At 44.0% G+C, this 18,573-nt stretch overlaps 1 protein-coding gene across 3 annotated transcripts; it reads left to right on the top strand.

Moving 5' to 3' along the window:
* The first annotated feature begins 196 nt into the window (after nt 1-196).
* Nucleotides 197-5,241, top strand: aldh8a1 (aldehyde dehydrogenase 8 family, member A1). Of its 3 annotated transcripts, XM_041959139.1 has the most exons (7): nt 197-337; nt 1,232-1,379; nt 1,624-1,779; nt 1,865-2,014; nt 2,088-2,344; nt 3,473-3,634; nt 3,737-5,241. In XM_041959139.1, the coding sequence occupies exons 1-7, from the start codon at nt 197-199 to the stop codon at nt 4,187-4,189; spliced, it is 1,467 nt and encodes a 488-aa protein (XP_041815073.1). In that variant the 3' UTR covers nt 4,190-5,241. The 3 variants fall into 3 exon arrangements, with proteins under 3 accessions (XP_041815073.1, XP_041815074.1, XP_041815076.1); XM_041959140.1 differs by lacking the exon at nt 1,865-2,014; XM_041959142.1 differs by lacking the exon at nt 3,473-3,634.
* Nucleotides 5,242-18,573: the final 13,332 nt, after the last annotated feature.

Below are 18,573 nucleotides of genomic sequence, written 5' to 3'. Positions count from 1 at the left end.
TATTAGCTCCACACAGCGTTGTGTGTGTTTTATGGTGAAATGTGACGGAGGCGCTCGCTGTGAAGTGGGAGGGTCATTCAGGGCAAAGTTAACTTCTCCCTGCAGTTGGATTCATGTGGATTGAGACATTGCCTGCTGCAGTCTGCTGTCATTCTCTCAGTCTTTTGCATTCGTTTGGTTGCACCGGTTGACAGCCATGTCGAAGACCTCGGGCTCATACCTGGTTCTGGAGAACTTCATCGGAGGGAAGTTCGTCCCTTGTCGGAGTCACATCGACTCCTACGACCCGTCCACTGGAGAGGTGTACTGCAAAGTTCCTGACAGTGGCGAGGAGGAGGTGGGGCATCACATTTTACTTTATTTTTATTTTACTGCACCTTGCATTTGCTATTTTTTCTACAGACGCCTCATTTGTACAGCGAGTGAGTGCAAGTGCATGAAGTGCTTTCCTTTGCTGCGGAAGTCCTGCAGCAATACATTTGTAAAGCTTTAGTGTTGAGATTTGGTTGAGGTTTTCACACAAGTGTTGCACAAATTTTAAGTAATATTTGTAGGGCTGTATGAGGTCTATTGGCGCCTGTAGTGTTCCTCTTTATCAGTGCGTTTGACCTGTGTGTGGCATCTGTTGCAATATTTAAAACCTTATCTAGTATGACTCATCATATCTACTCAGTCTCATACTGTAGGGATACTATGATGGATTTTATTTGATTATAAACCTCTTGCTGGATTAATACCAGATTTTATTTGCATAATGTCTTTGCACTGTGTCAGAGAGCTTGAAGTCAGAGGGAAGCACCTTTGCTCTTTACACAGTCAACAGTCCAGTAATCATTAAACATATCACCTGTCAATGGACCAGTGTTTTGTATTTAACAGTGGCCAGATTTATCATCTAGGCCTGTTCTTGTAGTATTTTGTTTTCGGCCATTATCTGAATGTACACACAGACCCTCCCGGTACAGACAATGCACTTCTGCGCCTCAGTGATCAGGTTGTGGCTTCTGTGTCCATGAAATGAGAGTTGAAGCAAAGACTGTTTTTTCCTCTCTTGGGTTTAAATTGAATGATTTTTCGAGGCTGGAGAGGTGAAGGGATCCAGTATTTCACTTAACTGTCCCTCAGATTTGTCCTGGGACCAATTAGGGGGCGTGATGACCCCCAAGTTGGGAATCACTGATCCTGTCTCGCAGAGCAATATGCTGACCTCTCTGGGCTTTACTGGCTGCAGGTGGAGGCAGCGGTGGCAGCAGCTACAGAAGCCTTCCCCGGGTGGTCTGACCGCAGCCAGGAGCAGCGAGCGCAGGTCCTCAACAAGCTGGCCGACCTGATTGAAGCCAACCTGGAGGAGTTGGCCCAAGCTGAGTCCAGAGACCAAGGTGTCTTCTACTGTTTAAACACATGTTGCATCAACCCAAGTGTCGGCCAGGTTATCAGTCAGGTTATCAGTCAGGTGGTCAGCAGCACTGGGTCAGTGGGTCAGAATTTGTTTAGCAGTAACTAATTACGTATTTAGGGCTGCAACTAAAGATTATTTTCATTATCAAGTAATCGATTCATTGTTTGCAGATCAAACGATTAATCGATGGTATGCAAACAATTAACCTATGTGTAACATTACAGGTAAAACGATAACATTTGCACGGACTGCGGACATTCCCCGAGCGGCGCACAACTTCCGCTTCTTTGCGTCATCGATGTGCCACCACACCACTGAATGCAGTGAGCTGGACCACATGGGCTGCCTGAACTACACCATCCGCTGCCCTGTGGGAGTGGGTGAGAGCTCAGTGTGTTTGCACTAAAATCTGTACATGCTTCATCCATGTTTATGTGTTTTTAAATTGTGCTGTTGTGTTTGTAGCTGGTCTGATCAGCCCCTGGAACCTCCCCCTATACCTGCTGACCTGGAAGATTGCACCTGCCATCGCTGCAGGCAACACCGTGGTGGCAAAACCCAGCGAGATGACCTCTGTGACCGCCTGGATGCTTTGCAAGTTGATGCAGCAGGCTGGTAGGACTACAGCACCCACAATGTAATAGCAATCGACATACACACACATACATAAACCTGTCCGTCTCTGCAGGTGTCCCCCCAGGAGTAGTGAACATTGTATTCGGCACTGGCCAGAGAGCAGGCAATGCACTCGTCAGCCATCCTGAAGTCCCACTGATTTCCTTCACTGGCTCCACGGCGACTGCCCGGCTCATCACGGAGAGGAGCGCCCCCTACTGTAAGAAGCTCTCACTGGAGCTGGGAGGTAAAAACCCTGCCCTTATTTTTGCTGATGCAGACCTGGACCAATGCATCGAGACTACGGTTCGCTCCAGCTTCTCCAATCAGGTAAGGAAAGAGTGTTAGCGAAGGCTATAAAACTCTGTTTACTTTCAATATTGCTGTCATTGTTTGGTTTGTTTTTACATGCCCCTGTGAGTGTTTTTACCAAGGCTGATGGGAAACCAGAGCTCTGAGACTGTAGGCCAATTGTTTTGTGACTAGAATTGATAAGAAGATTGATCCCACTCTCACATCTACATTGTACCATAATATGAAACTACCATGAGCAACCAGTTATCTTAGCCCAGCATAAGGACTGAACACTGGGGGGGCAGTAATTTCCTGGAGTCTTAGCTGGTTGTCTGGCAACTGGTCCCCTGCCAGTTTGTACAGATTAAACAAACATTATCTAACCTGCTCATTAGTGAGGCCTAGATGTGCTGAAGGCAGATTTTGTTACCATTGGACAGAGGTAGGCTAGCTGTTTCCCCCTATTTCCAGTTTTTTATGCTAAGCTAAGATAATCAGCTGCTGGCTGTAGCTTCATATTTACCGTAGAGACCTGAGGGTGGTGTCAATCTTCTCAACTAACTCTCAGTAAGACAATGAATCAGCATGTTTCCCAAAATGTCAAACTTTTCCGTTATGTGCCTGAAGGGGAGTCCTACCTTTTTTGCGCATCCTGAGCCCGACAGTAAAGAGAGATGTGTCAAAAGCAAACTTTATAAGAGCTTAATTTCAGCTTTGTTTTGACAGTATATTTTGCATATTTCTTAATTAATGTGTTTCAACAAACGGCAAATTAAAAGAGCATAAAAACAGCATGAAAGAGCAGAAGTTCAAAGGGGCTCAGCAGCTCATATTTTCACAGGGGCCCTCTAGCAGGTTAATCTGGCCATGGTCTTCATCTGCTTTTTAATCTTTAAAGCAGTTTTAAACTTATTTTGAAAGTACTGCACATATAAAGATTAGTTTCTTTCTTTTTTTATTGTTAAGGTCAATGAAGTGAACGCTGGTATCTGTATGAACAACTGTTGTCTCTGTGTGATGAGGATGCAGTGGCATGATTTGTCCACATGGGGGAGATCACAGCCCATGTCTTGTCATAGGTAGCTGAAGGGAAACAATGTGCGGGACAGTTAGTGCTTCAGGCAACAAATTCTGTCTTCCCACTTGCTTTCTTCCTTCTCTCAGGGAGAAATCTGCTTGTGCACCAGTAGGATTTATGTAGAGAGGAGCATTTACTCTGAGTTCCTGGAAAAGTTTGTGGCCGCAGCTAAGAAATGGAAGACAGGTGTGCCCTCTGACCCCAGCAACAACAACGGAGCGCTCATCAGCAAAGAGCACCTGCAGAAGGTGATGAAATAAAGCGTCAAATGCTGTGAAAGAACAGTGTTGCATTTGATAAGAGAAGTTATTTTCAATACTTAAAGTCAAAAATCCCCCCTTTATCCCCAGGTTCGAAGCTTCATTGCACTCGCCAAATCTGAAGGTGGCATCATCCACTGTGGTGAAGGGGTTGACCAGCTCGTCCTCCCTGAGCGCAACGCAAACGGCTACTTTATGCCGGCCACCGTCATCTCAGGCCTTCCTGACAGCTCCCGCGTCATGCAGGAGGAGATCTTTGGCCCCGTCACCTGCATCAGCCCCTTCGACACAGAGGACGAGGCGGTTTCCAAGGGCAACGGCGTGCGTTACGGCCTGTCCGCCACCGTGTGGTCCCGCGACGTGGGGAAGGTTCACCGAATGGCCAAGCGGTTACAGGCGGGCCTGGTGTGGACCAACTGCTGGCTGGTGAGAGATCTGAACCTGCCGTTTGGAGGGATGAAGAACTCGGGTGTGGGGAGGGAAGGAGGGAAGGATTCCTACCACTTCTTCACTGAGGTGAAGAGCGTCACGATCAAACACTGAAAGGTGGAGAGGATGGTGGCAGCAGTGGCTTGGTTGGTTTTTAGAGAAAGTTTTAACGTCAACCTTGACATTCATCAACCTTTGCAAGCAACTCTTGTGATAATCTGCTCTCAGATTACTGGAGCCTGTAATTAAGTCACATTTGTAGAATACAAGTCAGAGAAAATCACAGTGGAACATTACAGATGACTAAAATAGCAGAGATCCAATAGAAATGTCGAGTGAGGAGGAAATATGTCACAATGCAAAACACTATCATACCTTTTCCATTCATTCTTTGCTAAATCTCCAGTACCACCATCCTTTAGCAGCTGAGATGCATTGAGTCGTGTCTATTAGGTCTTAAAATTATGAAAAAAAAAGCAAGTGCCCAAATAAGGCAAACCTTATTTATTTCCCATTTCAAGGCAAGAAGTCAAGACTCCAATTTTATAACGTTGGGATAAGCAACTTAATCCAACACGCTTTAAAAGTTAACAGTGCAGGTGTGTGCCCTTCGTGACATTTCAGGCAGCTGTTGTTAGAAGGAGGAACACAAACAGTCACAGCGCTAACAGAAAAGTGAAAATGTTCCTCGTGATGCAGATAAACACAGACTTACAGTATGCGCCTCCGGCTAACCAAACCCTGAGTTCAAATCAGCTCTACATATGCAAAAGTTAATGACTCTACTGGTATTTGCTCTACTGTTTTGTAACACATCCACCTGCTGTCCCATTTTAAAAAGCCTTACATAAATGCCACATGTAGTTCAATGTGTGTATGTGTGCTACAAAGTCTGAGTTATGTCACTGTCGTCTGTGGAATGCGGCAACTCTCGTTAGCGCCTGTGACACGGTGTCAGTGGCAGATAGGCGCAGCAGGTGGATTCTGGGTCTGTTACAGGTGTGCAGGCTTGCAGACGGATGAGCTTCATTCTGAAAATGGAAGTGAGAAGTTGGGCATTTCTATCAGCACACCTTGTACTTTCCATGTGTCGTGGCGTTATCCTTTGTGGCTGCACGCTCGGTCAAAGTCTGCTCTGTTGCAGAGTTTTTTACGTCGTGCTAACCTTACTGACTGTACGTTCTCAGAAGGAACTGCTTCACACTGAGAAAGGTGAATAAATGCTAAACTGTCCCGTCTGGTGGGCGGACGCCATGTTTGGAGAGAGAATTAGATGTCAACAAGTCGAGTGAACTGGATGAATGACTGGAGACGTGTTCTTTTGCTTCAACATCTGACATGCTTGGTGCCTCACAGAAAGCATCTATCTGTATATCAATACAATATATATACAATAAAACTGCAAAAACAAACAATCACGTGTAATTGATATTTTCACATCTGTCTGAAATGACGTGTTGCAGGTAAAAATTAGTTTCACGTTTTTTAATTCACATTTATGTTTATTATAAAGTAGCGGTTTCATAGCATTAGGAATTAGGCACAGTGGACTTTGAGATAAATGCTAACAGCAGCATGCTAATATGCTGATGTTTAGCATGCAGTGTTTACTATGCTTGCTATCTCAGCTTAGCACGCTAACGCTCGCTTATCAGCATTAAACACAAGAGCACAGCTGAGGCAGGTGAAAACATCATGAGTTTAGCAGCATTTAATGCCAGCCCATACAGCAGCTGAGACGTTTCAGTCTGGACCAAAGTGACGCACCGGCCATGTTGCCATCCCTTAAAATGATATTTCTGAATACCACATGTGCTTATATGTGAATGCAACACGTGCTAGATGTGCCTGTACCATGTGAATTCATCACATGGTAAAATGGTGTTAAAGTCACACTTTGACTGCTTATTTTTATTTTTGACTCTTCCAAAAGGGAAATACCAACTTAAAGCCTCTTCAAAAATGATCGGTATCACGATGGTAGAATCTTTACACTGTCGGTAAATAAAATGTAGTGAACTGACATCCAGTACTTGCTAAATTGAATGAATCTTCTGAGTAATGATCAATATCTGTGAACCACAACCATCCTCAGCAGTTTATTTAATCTTCTCCTGATTAGCTTTTCTTGCCCTTCTCAGCACACTACCCCCTCCCCCCCTTTGCCCCTTACTAAACATGTCTCCTCTCCGCGTCTGATCATGACTTAATTCAGCACGAGGTGAGACCGACGTCGGCAGTTCATCGTGCATTGTGCTCCACCCGAGCCCCCGTGCCTGTTTGGGAGCAGAGGGTACACTCGCCACTGCATGCAGCAACAAGATCCATAATGCCAGTGTGCAAAATCACGTCCTCTGGTGAGGTGTATGTGACATTTACTACAGAGCCAGTGTGTGTCCCACCCTCTGTGTTTTGGCTAGGGAATGGGCATTGTGCTGTGTCACGCTGCATGATTGCACACACACACACACACTTTTATGCCTTCCTAGAACATAGCGTGTGATGAAATAGGTTGCCGCCCAAAAAGTCAGGCTGGGAGGTCTGAAGCGACGTGTTCTGTCGCACCAGCACACACACATACCCACCAAGTCATGATCTTACAAACAAAATCGGAACAAAGCAAGTCGGCAATTATTTCATTTTCCTCCGTTTCCGCCCTTTTTCTTGATTTATCTTTCATCTCCCCTCTTGTGGATGTTTCATTGAGAAGGAAAAGGCTCATTGAAGCAGGGCTCGCCCCGCTGTACGTGACTTTGAGGACACCGCCGGCGGCTCCAGCCAAAGCAAGCATTTAACTTTCACCTCGCTTATCGGGCGCAGGGAGAAAATGAAAATAGAGCATCCTTCCATTTTACATCCACGAGGAAACTGGAATGCCTAGCCAGCCAGGATATATAAAGGATCTGTTTTCATGCTGGCTGCAGGGATGTGATAGGCCTCCTGCAGAGGGCCTGCTCATTGATATGTATGTGAGGAGAGAACAGTCACAGCCAACAGCCGTTTTCGCTCTTTTTTGGCCAAAACCCAGCCTTTTAATGTGTTTTAATTATAAATATACATGCAGGGACATTTGATTTTCTCAGTGGAAACAGCTATTTGAGTTGTGTGTGTGTGTGTGTGTGTGTGTGTGTGTGTGTGTGTGTGTGTGTGTGTGTGTGTGTGAGAGAGAGGTGAAACTGAGAGACATCCAAACCTGACTCGACCTGGGTTTACAATGTTTCCTTTTTGTCTCAGATTCTGCAGATTGACCCCTTTGTTTACATGCTCGGCTCACACTAACACAACCGTATCCAGAACGACACCAGATATCAGAGTTCAAATCACAGCCAGTGGGCTCAGTCACTGAATCACTGAAAAGAGACAAAGTAGAATATGGAACAGTAAAGACAAAACCAGTGCTCAGTGATTTCTCAGCTTCCTATCCCTTTTCTTTATCCCGGGTCTGGCATTTGCCTTTTTCTTGCTTTGATTTTTCCTTTTTTTTCCCGTCCCCTTTTCTCTCCCTTTGAATGGCATGTGTCTCGCGCAGCGAGCTCGCTCTTTCCCACAAACAGCCTCTCCTCCTCTCACCACGCTCCCGTCTCTCAAGGCCTCCTGTCACCTTTGGGTTCAGGGAATTTTCCACAGCGGGCGGCCTGGGTTTTGTGAAAGATAAGCCCCGAGATGCAGCTGAGTCCTGAGAAAATGCTGCAGTTCGAGCAGGTTAAGCAAACTCAGCCAAGTTTACTCTGTGTGTGTGTGTGTGTGTGTGGAGGAAGGGTGAGAGAAAGTGATTTGGCTATGAAATGTTTGCAGCTGCATGTCAATCCCTGTTAGCTGCATGTAAACTGGTCTGAAAAGACGAGATGGCAACTAAAGCTGGAGCCACATACAGTCAAGGTAAAACTGAGAACACAACAAGGACATGGCTAGCTCATACTTCTCTGAAATTAATGTTTTTTTATAAGAAAGAAGTGTTTCATTGGTTGCAGTAACTGCTTTTAAAGGCCCCGACTGAAGATAGACACTGGAAGTGGAAAGCAGCACTCATAAATCATCCATTTCAAATCTTTTTATTGCAGGGCACACTGACTTGTTTCACCAGCTGAAACCCACCTACCTGTGACCTCAGCATTCTGTACGTTTTTCTGTGATTTGGTCACAACACGTCTCCAGTGCAAACCGGGATAATTGGTAAAAAAAAATCTTTTCCCATAAGGTTTGCATAGGAAAAGATATGTGACTGAATCACAAAGTCAAAGGACCTTATAAGAGCCAATAAGTTTTGTAATACATTTATCTGCATTGTCTACATTTTGTAGCTGTGCATGCATCTCTCTAGATATTTCCTTCTGTGGAAATTTTGCCATGCTTTATCATGTATACAATGCTGTAGTTGGTGTTGGCTAGTACAGCTTGGATTTCTAATCTCAACCTGTGGGTAGCCTGGGGCCGCGCCTCCCCACTTGTATTGCAAACTAGCTATGTCTCCACGTGCAGGGGATGATGAGGATGCATTTTTAAGTGTTTTGGCAGACTTGCATATACAGCCGTATTTATCCGTGCCAGAGTGTAGCAAACAGCGACTGGTGTCCCCTTTGCTCAAACTGCCCTCCGATGCCAACAGAAACTGAATCATTCTGCTGCCGTGAATTTCAGCGTGAGCGGTTTTTGTTGGACGTTGTCGCTCGTGCAAACCCAGAGAGAGCCCATGAGTGCGTAACTATGCATGAAAGTGTGACTCCTCGCTTGGACAGAGGTGTGCTGGAGACCTTATTTAGGATCCAGAAGATAGACTGGAACAAACAAACCAAGACCAACAGGGCCGAGAGGACAGGTGACCATTCAGTGAGCATTTCTGTCACCTAATCCTGTGTTTTGGCCAATAGCTGTAGGCTAAAGTGGTGACACATGGCAACATGGGTGTCCAAGGCTGGATGCATCCAATGCATCCTGGTATATGAACACTTCAATTGACTACATTTGTCATCAACACTGATTGAACATCCGCATTAAACGTGACAAAATTTCCCTTTAAACCTCCATTAGCAGGAATATCAACATAGCACAGACACAATATCATATAGCAAATAGTTACCAAATAGCACTCCTGTTTTTTGGCTTCGGAGTTATGACTTAAAGGTCCAATGTGCAATATTTAGGCAGATCTACTGGCAGAAATGGAATAATAATATTAATAGGCATGTTTACATTCGTGCAGAATCACCTGAAAATAGGAATGCTAATACATTGTGTGAAACAGAGGATTCCTCTATTTGAAACAGAGATATGATATTGGATTATATCTACTACTGTACATAGTATTAAAAGTAGGCCGCTTTATTATCTTTAACACAGGTACTACCAGAATTATATGTCAGCATTCAGTAGCTACACTGGCAGGTCGGACTGGCCATGAATACCAAAGACTCATGGGAAGCCAGTTGAACAGAGGCTACCGCTCAGAAAAGTAGGGCAGCACTTTGTTTCTTTTTACCTCCACGCTACAAACAATTACAACGAGGCGGTCCTCCTGTGGTCGATGCTCCTTTATATTCCAAGCCAAATTATACCAGTGTGGACAAACAGAGTAAAGAGCAAAGGGATGATGGTGGAAAATGGAGCACAGTGCAAACACATGTCAGGAAGCCCCGGGTCGTGTAATTATGATAACAGCGTGCAAGGTTCTGGCTGTGGTATTGCATTATTACTGAAGTAATGATGTTTTATTACAGAAAAAGTGAGGAAGAAGATGTGGGGTGAAAAACCACAAGAAAATTTACTGGAACAAGCAAAAATCTGAAGTACGTACGACAAAAAGAACCGTTGCAGACTGCTGTGGAGAAGAAAAAAAGTGTTGCCTGTTGTCTAAATATGGCCACAGAATGCAGCTCCTCAGGTAGCAATGATTCATGCTTCAATAAATAGGCCGTCAATCTTGAAGTGGTTCCCCGCTCATTATCGTTCTAGTATTTTGCTGTTGGGAATTCACCGCATCCATTTAGGAAGAGCTAGTTAGCATCACTCGCTCAATTCCCTAATACAGGAACAAGTGCAGGAAGCTCTGCAGAGGCTAAAGTGAGCTGCGATGTCCTGCTGGGTAAATGAGGATCAGAATATTTTTTATTGTGGTTCCAGAACATGTTATACATGAAAGGGAATGAAACTGAGATACTCAGGTCATAGCAATAATAAAATAAAGAAAGGACACAAAAAAATACTATTAATACTATAACTACTACTCTATTGTATAGAGTGCATATGTTTACATGTTTTTATTACATTCTCTGAGATATTTCTTATTTCTTTTTTATTATTTTGTTGCCCATCTTCCCCTCTGGGATGAATAAAGTATTCTGCTGAAAACAACAACAACAACAACAACAACAACAACAATAATAATAATAGCAGCAATTGGCAATGAGTCCCACTGCATTGGTGCAGAAGCTGTTTTTCAGTCCGGTGGTCCTGGCCCAGAAGCAGCATAGCCTCCTGCATGATAGGAGTGGGCCAACAGTCCTTTTGCTGGGTGGGTAGAGTACCTAATAATCCAGGAGGGCGTTTTTTCTGCACCTGCTGATGTAAACGTCACTGATTTGGTGGACTGCTGCCAATGATCTTCTGTGCAGCCTCTACCACCCGCTGCAGTGATTGTCTGATGTAGGAAGTGAGGATGCTCTCCATCACACCTGTAGGAGGGAGTGAAAACCACCCAAGGCCCAGCGTTCTTCAACTTCCTTAAAAAGTACAGGTGTTGGTGGGTCTCCGTCACAATGCAGGTGGCGTTGATGCTCCAGGTGAAGTTATCTGAGATGTGCACCCCCAGCTGTTCGACAGCTGTTCCTCTGATGCAAAGGGGAAGGGGAGTGGTGCCAGCCTAAGTCTGCAATCACCACCTCTGTCTTCTTTACATTGATGGAGAGGTTGTTTACTTTGCATAGGGCCTTCAGTCACTTCCTGTCTATGTGCAACACTACTGTGTCATCTGCAAACTTCACAACACGATAGCTCGACTGCTTGGCTGAGCAGTCATACATCAGCAGTGTGGGCCTGAGGATGCATCCCTGGGGGCAACTGGAGTTGAGGATGATGAAAGAGGATGAGATGTCCAGTATCCAGCTGCACAAAGGTGACCTCAGTCCAAGCAGTGACAGTTTGTCTACCTTGGAGAAACCTGCACTGCTGCATGCCGCCGTCTCTTCCTATCATATCCACCTTCACCTCATTTTGGTGCCTGAAAAACCGATGACCCTTTGAGGAGGGAAGACCTTCTCATGGCCCTTTGCAGCGAGCACAGGCTGTCCATTGCAGCACTGTTTGCTCGTTTCTAGGGCAGAGGATGACGCCGTTCTGAAGGTGTTTCCACAAGGCAAGTTTGCATTGCATCGTGTAACTAAAGCAGACACAAGAGGACACAAAAGACTGGGTCAACCACAGCAGAGCAAACAATATAGAGAAACCAGGTCAGCATGGCAATATGAGATGTTTACATGAGGGTGTTTCTTGGCATAAAGCTCAGTCTGAAATATCAGAAGATTACAGAAAAGGAGGGACAAAAGACAGTTTATGGGACACAGGCAGCATTATGAAAATCCTTCACTGACTAATAGTAAAAAGACTGTTGTTGCAGTGGATTTGAATGTAATTAACAGGCAGGTTGGTGCAGGAGAAATACCAGTTTTTTGAACCTGTTGTACTGGTGTTACAAAACGAGAGCCTATTTTTCTGTTTTATTGTGAAATGTGACATGACACAAATTAAACAGACACAAAATGTACAATAAACAAGACAGAATGGTCGACAGACTAACCCGCTTCCACACAAAATGCATGTGAGCCCATACACATGCAGAGTGAATCAGCGGCTGTGTTTGCATGTGCTTGTGCCCATGGAAGGGTGTGGGTCAATATGTAGACAGGTTGCAAGGCACCCTTAAAATCAGAAGACTGCTGAAGTATCCTCAAGTAAGACATTAACCCTGTTTCCATCAATGTATTTTATGCACATTTTAAAATTTTGCATCAGAAAAGGTTGATGAAAATGTCAAAGTTTGAGACAGAATTGTTCATGTTGTCATATCAGCATCAACATCACTTTGTCCATGAAATGCTCTCCAGGTCACCAACGCACCTGACGCTGCCCTTCCCTCGGTTACCTAACAGCTCTCGCCTGCCACCGAACGAAACGCTGAACACGCCGTCACTCATATGTAGGCCGTCATGCAGGTAATCACTCATCTGGAGTGGAACATCGCGAGTGCGTGCGTGCTCACTCAGCGTGGGACGACCTGCACTAGATTACTCATGTTCAACTTTCAACACGGTGATAAATGTCTTTTATATAATCCGATGCCTACAGCGTTTCATAGACGTCGGTACAGGTTGGGAGTAACCTGTTCTACATTTCCGCTGATTTTATAACGATGCACGAATGGCTCACATGAATGGTGGAGGTACAGGGCGGAGGAGTTGGCTTCAACACCCCGTTAATGCCTTTTTAAGCCTGCAAATGTGTCATAGATAACATGGCGTCCTCCTTTCAAGGGTAAACATGAAAGAATATTTTTTAGCCTCTCTTTAATTCTCTCTATATCCAGTGTCTCTTCTCCTTACGTGCCAAACCCAGTTGAAGCTGTTCAGCACTCGGCTCGTGGCCCTGGGTGACTGCTTGACCTCGATTTATTGAGTCTTAATTAAAGACTTTGAATGGAAGCAGACAAGTGACCTTTCAGGTGAGTATATTCGGTTCAGAGGTCTCATCACCGGGTGTCACTTAATCTTCAAAGTGCAAGGTGCAAGAGTTGCAAGTTAAGTCAATATAATGAGATTTTTTTTCTCTTTCACACTTGTTTGCAGGTATTTTGATATTTAGACTTGTTTCATCTTAAGCAAGGTAAGTGGGGATTTGTGTAGATCCTGTAATGATGCTTTAAACAGTTTTCTCAACATTTTCTGTTGGTTGTGATGCTGCAGAAACTCCACATATTTATTTATGCACATAATACACAATTCTTGACTGGTTGTGATTTCCTCAGGTTTTGGTGCTATTAAGAAGGAGTTAACACACAAACTTAGAAATTCTGATCCAAACTGACATTTGTCATTTCACGCAGGACAGCATTTCTTGACATTTAGCCTTACACAGCTTCTCTGCTGCATGCCGATGCATCTGTGGAGCCGAATTCTCTGCGATAGACTCTTAGAATAGAAAGACGCCCAAAGCTTGATTTCATTTTCCACACAGGAGGGGGGAGGATGACGCCAGATCCTCCCCTGAACGGAGAAATAACGAAGCCGACATGTCACAGTGGAACAATGTGTTGGGCCTGTCGCCTCCGGCGTGGCTGCCTCACAAAGGCCGTCAGAGCTCCGCCGAGACCGAGCAGAGCCGAGGCCTGTCTGTCTGTCTGTCAGTGCGTGGATGGATGTGTGAGTGCATAACGGGGGGAGAGAGGGGAGGAAAAGAAAGACGCGGAGAGAGGGAGAGTGGCCCGCTTATGCTGAGTGGTCAGTTCCAGGCTGCGGGACCAGATGGCTCAGTTTGGCCTCTGATTCATCAGGCCATTGTCCAGGTAAGCATTTGTCTCATGCACACACACACACACATGCACATACATATATACAGGAATAAACAAGCTAAGGTTTTAGTCCTCAGTTCCTTCCTGAGAAACTTTCTCTCACTCACGTTTCTGTTTACAGCCTGCACTTCTTCTCTGAGTCCTCCCACCTAAACAGCATTTGGAGAGTGGAAAAGTGACAGAAAACAGAACTGTGAAGGGAAAGGTATGCAGTGTATGTGTGAACAAAGGGGGGAAGAGTGAAAGAAACACATGGGAAGCTAAATTTAGATGTGCCTACATGAAGGTTGCAACTGACAGAACAGGAAAAAGATGTACATATATGATATATGATATTATTTAGCATTTAAAAGCAACACTCGATAAATTGTTTGGGACACACTATAATGTGTTGTAAGCAGATATAAAAGCATTTTAAGCATTATAACATCACTTTTGAAGCATCCATAACTGGTAACTAATGAATAACTTAATAAAGCTGTAATCATATTTATTGATATCTGTGATTAAGTGCTGGAGCTCCAGGGTTCTCCAGTTCAGGTACAGTAGCTGTTATCTGCCTGTCCCCCCCCACACCTCTTGTTTTCTTTCGTCCTGCCTCTGCCTGTGCACCTGCCTCTTCACCCCACTCATCAGCCTCGTTTTTGAGGCTTGTACCCTTTCCTGCTATTTTATTGGCTAGGTGGTGACACACCACCTCTGGGAACGCAGCCACAAAAGATCAAACACCCTTGACTACACAAAGAGCGGCTGACCCTTCCTGGCACATGACGAAAAAGGCGCCATGTGACCTCCCCGTCTGTTTACATTTGCTTCCTGTCCATGACCGGCAGTACAACCTGGATTCTGTCTGACAGCAGCGATCGGCTGTCACTAATAACATGGAGGACTTCCTTACATAACTCAAATTTTTAATTATCCAAGCTGCGTGTTCTTGTCCATACATCAACTCTAGATCCATTCATTCATTCTTCTACGCGTCTAATAGTGGATCCATTCTATGACTTAAAATGTTTGCTGTACCATTTCATAACATGCCTAATATTTACCATTCAAATTAGCACAAGGCCAATTCAGCCTAGCTGCACTGAGGCTCAGTTTAACACTATTATTTCAGAAGTGCATTGACCCTGCACACACACACACACACACACACACACGCCGCCTCGTTAAAGCTTTTCGTGACAATAGGGCCTTTTGTCTCAGTGCATTTCCTGACTCATTGTGGAGAGAACTCTTTCCTGGGATTCTTCTGCTGCGTTGGCTTTGCCCATTAAACACGTTATTGCACATACACGCACGACCGTGCACGATCAGCCACGAACCACTCCCAGGGGGAAATAAAACGATTTGATTTAATTTCACTAATTAGCTGTGTGCCGTCATAAATGTGACTGCTCTGTGGGCGGACAATGAGTCTGTTCGTGTCCCGTGCTTGTTGGCTGGAATGTAAGTTGTGATATGATCAAAGCTGGTTTTCCTTTTGCGTAAAGCGTCCCACCAGTTTCCTAATCATAGGAAATTTGGTAAATCCCAGACAACAGTGGTTTATTGGACTGTGAATGCAGAACTCTGTTGAGACTTTTTAACGGGATTGTTCAGTTTTCCTACTTTCTACTTTCTTGGACACATTTGTGCATTTGGCTTGTTTCTTTGTGGAAATCTTATCTTATCTTATAGCTGAATTCAGTCTCTTGCTGTGGGATCTATCAGCTCGTCACAAGGGGAATCACTGGTGAAACTTTTCAGATTCATGGTGCAACTAAACTACAAATTGTAATTTTCTTATTTACCTTGTAAATTACAGCTAAAAAAACATTTCATGGATTTTTTTATGTATAGAATAATATTAAGTATATAGTATTGGCACAAAGTACTTTATTAAGAATATTGCTGGTGTTAAAATCCCCTGAAAAGACCAAAGCTAGCCGTGTGCTACTCTGTCTCAGCACCAAGCTGAGACAGAGTTGATTTCTACTGAAAATGTAATCTTTTAAAAATGGATCACAAATATATAGTTTTAGCTTTTCAAGGGGCAAAATTATACCCTAAAACAGGTTGGCACTGTGGATTTAAGAAAATATTCCTCAAAAAATTACTGAATAGTAAATTAGTGGGGGACTATTTTCAGCTGTGGATTAATAAACATGATGCTTAGAATATATGGCAGCAACAAACATGGCAAGATGTAATGACTGTGCATGGGGCAACAAAATCTGAACACAGGCAATCAGCTGGAAACCTTGGAGACGCATGATAGACACAGGTGTGAACAGTGATGTGCCTGTGTTGTCCACGTGTGATCGGCTCAAACAGGACGCATGTTAATGGAAGGTGTAAACAGGGCCATAATAAGTAACTTGTCATACCAGTGCATAAAAAATGACTTTGGGTTTAGAGATGATTACTCTGGTATTAAATGAAGAAATAAAAATTCATGTGTCTCTTTTGGACTTTTCTTGACAAATGTGGTATTTTTGTTTTTTCTCTTTGTGTCTCTAAAATGATTCAAATGAAATAAGGGAAATCACTCTGTGATTGAGATGCTTTTCAGCTCATAAGCATGCACATGGTGATGAGGATTCACAAAGAGACATTACTTGCATCAAGTGGTCACATGCAAAAATAGGCTGGAAATCTCTGGTCTATGGAGTTTTAAATCTGGCAACACAGTTTATTTTAACGGTTATCTGGCAGACCTCATTCGTATGTTTTATAATAACAGACTTGATTTCCCCTCCTCTCCTCTTAGCTCTGATTTGGCATTAGGTATTGAAGTGTGTGTGCGTTGGTCGCCTGTGTGCATGTGTGCACGCATTGCGTAACCCTCTGTTTGAGGAGTGCTTGAAAAGGAAGCACAGCACTTGTCCTGGGGTGCTGTCAGTCGTGCCACTGAAACCAACTGTGGGATTAAATAAAGAGAAAGAGAGGGATGATCTAGGAGAGCCGCATGAAAAGAAAGAGGGCTGTGTGGATGTGCAGCGGGGGCCTCGTAACACCCACAGGCCAGCCATCTAGTGGCCCACTGGGATGCTGTGCTCAGGATGGCCAGCTGGGGAGATGAGGGGAGGAAGAGGAAGGAAGGCGGGAAGAGTGGAAGTGGCAGAGTCAGGGGAGAGGAGTGAGCTGAAGACCTGGGCACTTCTGAGAAATCAGTAATAATAAAGATGATGTCAATATCAGTTTTTTTCAGCGGTTCCCCACTGAAATCAATCCAGTCAAGAATGTGTTTTGTCACAACAAAAACGGTTGCTACGGAGCTAACAGGCCAATGGCCAGCCAGCGTCTATTAAATGATATCCCTAATAGGGATTTGATTGGTTTGTATTGGATTGGCTTCTTCCTACAGTTTGGAGGAGCTGCGAGGCTTTGATATGATATTTGGTGCATTATACCTGTGGTATTAGCAGCATCCCTCATGCTGAGGTTTCACATGGTAGTTTCAAAGCCAGGGAAAATGAAACCTCTATGTCAGGGTAAGGATGATGACCAAAACACTGGTCCAGAGCAAGACCTCCACTATCAAAATTTATGGTGTCACATCAGTATAATTACATAACATCACATTTAAGCTCCAGTAAAGACTTTTAGGATATCAAAAGCTGTCAGTAAATTAGGCATTTTGTATAACGCTGGGTTTGATGAATATTTAAAGGCCCTGAAAACATATTTTTTCAACCAGCTTCTTTCTATGAGCAACAGAGTCTGACATGACCACAACATTTTCAGTGAAAACTAGAGCAATTCTGGTTATTTCACATGAGAGATTTCTAAGCCTTTCGAAGTGGGCGGGGCTCAGTTGGAAAAGGTTGGTGTCACCTATATGTGTGCACTAATCAGAGCTTGTGGGTTTTTGCCCTTGTCTTGATAGCCCACTTGTCATCTGATCAAACCACACCCACTCAGTCCAGATGAAGCATTTTGAGCATTGAACTCTTGATAAATAAAAAGTAAAGATGTATTTTTTTTCTAAATTTAACTTAGATTGCTGCTTTTTCCGTAATAAATATTTAATGTTGTAGAGAAATACTTGTGATTTCAGGCGCTTTAAGTCTTGTTGATGCACTGGTTTATTTTACTGCATACATTTCTGACAGAGGGTGTCAGTGGCTTGCAGCACACACAGAATGTGCCAGTATAGCCGGCTAAGTCGCATGAGCCGCAGAAAATCAGCAGTGGCGATACTGTGCATTTCCTGCTCCCGTCCAACGTTTCCATATTGCAGAGTGTAATCAGTTTAAACACGGTTTCCTGCCTCAGAGGTTTGGTGCCGTGTAGTCATTTTGTGCTCATCTTTCCTGTGGGAGGTCAAGATGAGCAAAGCCGCCTGTGTCTGACTGTTTTGCTTCTCATTTTGTTCCTGGTGCTGGTGTGTGCATGATGGTGAGATGTTTGTGTGTGAGTGAGCGCATGAAAGAAAAAGTCAGAATGGGAAGAGAAAGAAAAGGTCAAATTACTTGTTTGTTTATTTGACTCTAAAATGTTAGTGATCTATAGAAAAAAAATGTGATTGCAGGCAAAAGTGCTTTAAACTTCATGCAGATTTTTGCAATGACCAACAGAAATCAAAAGAACATAAACTTCAAGCATGAGCAATAGCTCAGATGCAAACACGCGTCATGTGATGCACATGATGCAACAAAGTAACATTAGTACATTGCATCCTTAACCTGTTGTTTTGTTCTCCACAGTGCATTCACCGACACTGACACAGCATTAAACATGTTTTTCACACAAGGATTCTCAATCAGTTGACCTTATTCCCTCAGGCTGACCTCAGACTCCCTCTCACTTGTCAATTCTGATTGGCTGGTTTGCGCAATAACAAAAACCTCCACATGTTTTGAACCCACCGCTTGTGCAATTAACTGTAAAATGCTTTTGCTATCCTGTTTCACCATGTGAGGTTGTTAACTCAGGTCTTACTGGATTGATTCGATCT

This window comes from Chelmon rostratus, chromosome 18 (assembly GCF_017976325.1).
Source record: "Chelmon rostratus isolate fCheRos1 chromosome 18, fCheRos1.pri, whole genome shotgun sequence".
NCBI classification, from domain to species: domain Eukaryota; kingdom Metazoa; phylum Chordata; class Actinopteri; order Chaetodontiformes; family Chaetodontidae; genus Chelmon; species Chelmon rostratus.
The sequence above is the reverse complement of the archived record's forward strand: the minus strand, read 5'-3'. Positions and strand labels throughout refer to the sequence as shown.

Coding starts and splice junctions, on each gene's coding strand:
- aldh8a1 (XM_041959139.1), top strand. CDS start 197: ATGTCGAAGACCTCGGGCTCATACCTGGTTCTGGAGAACTTCATCGGA. Junction 1,780..1,864: donor CCGCTGCCCTGTGGGAGTGG/GTGAGAGCTCAG, acceptor TTGTGTTTGTAG/CTGGTCTGATCAGCCCCTGG. Junction 2,345..3,472: donor GCTCCAGCTTCTCCAATCAG/GTAAGGAAAGAG, acceptor TCCTTCTCTCAG/GGAGAAATCTGCTTGTGCAC.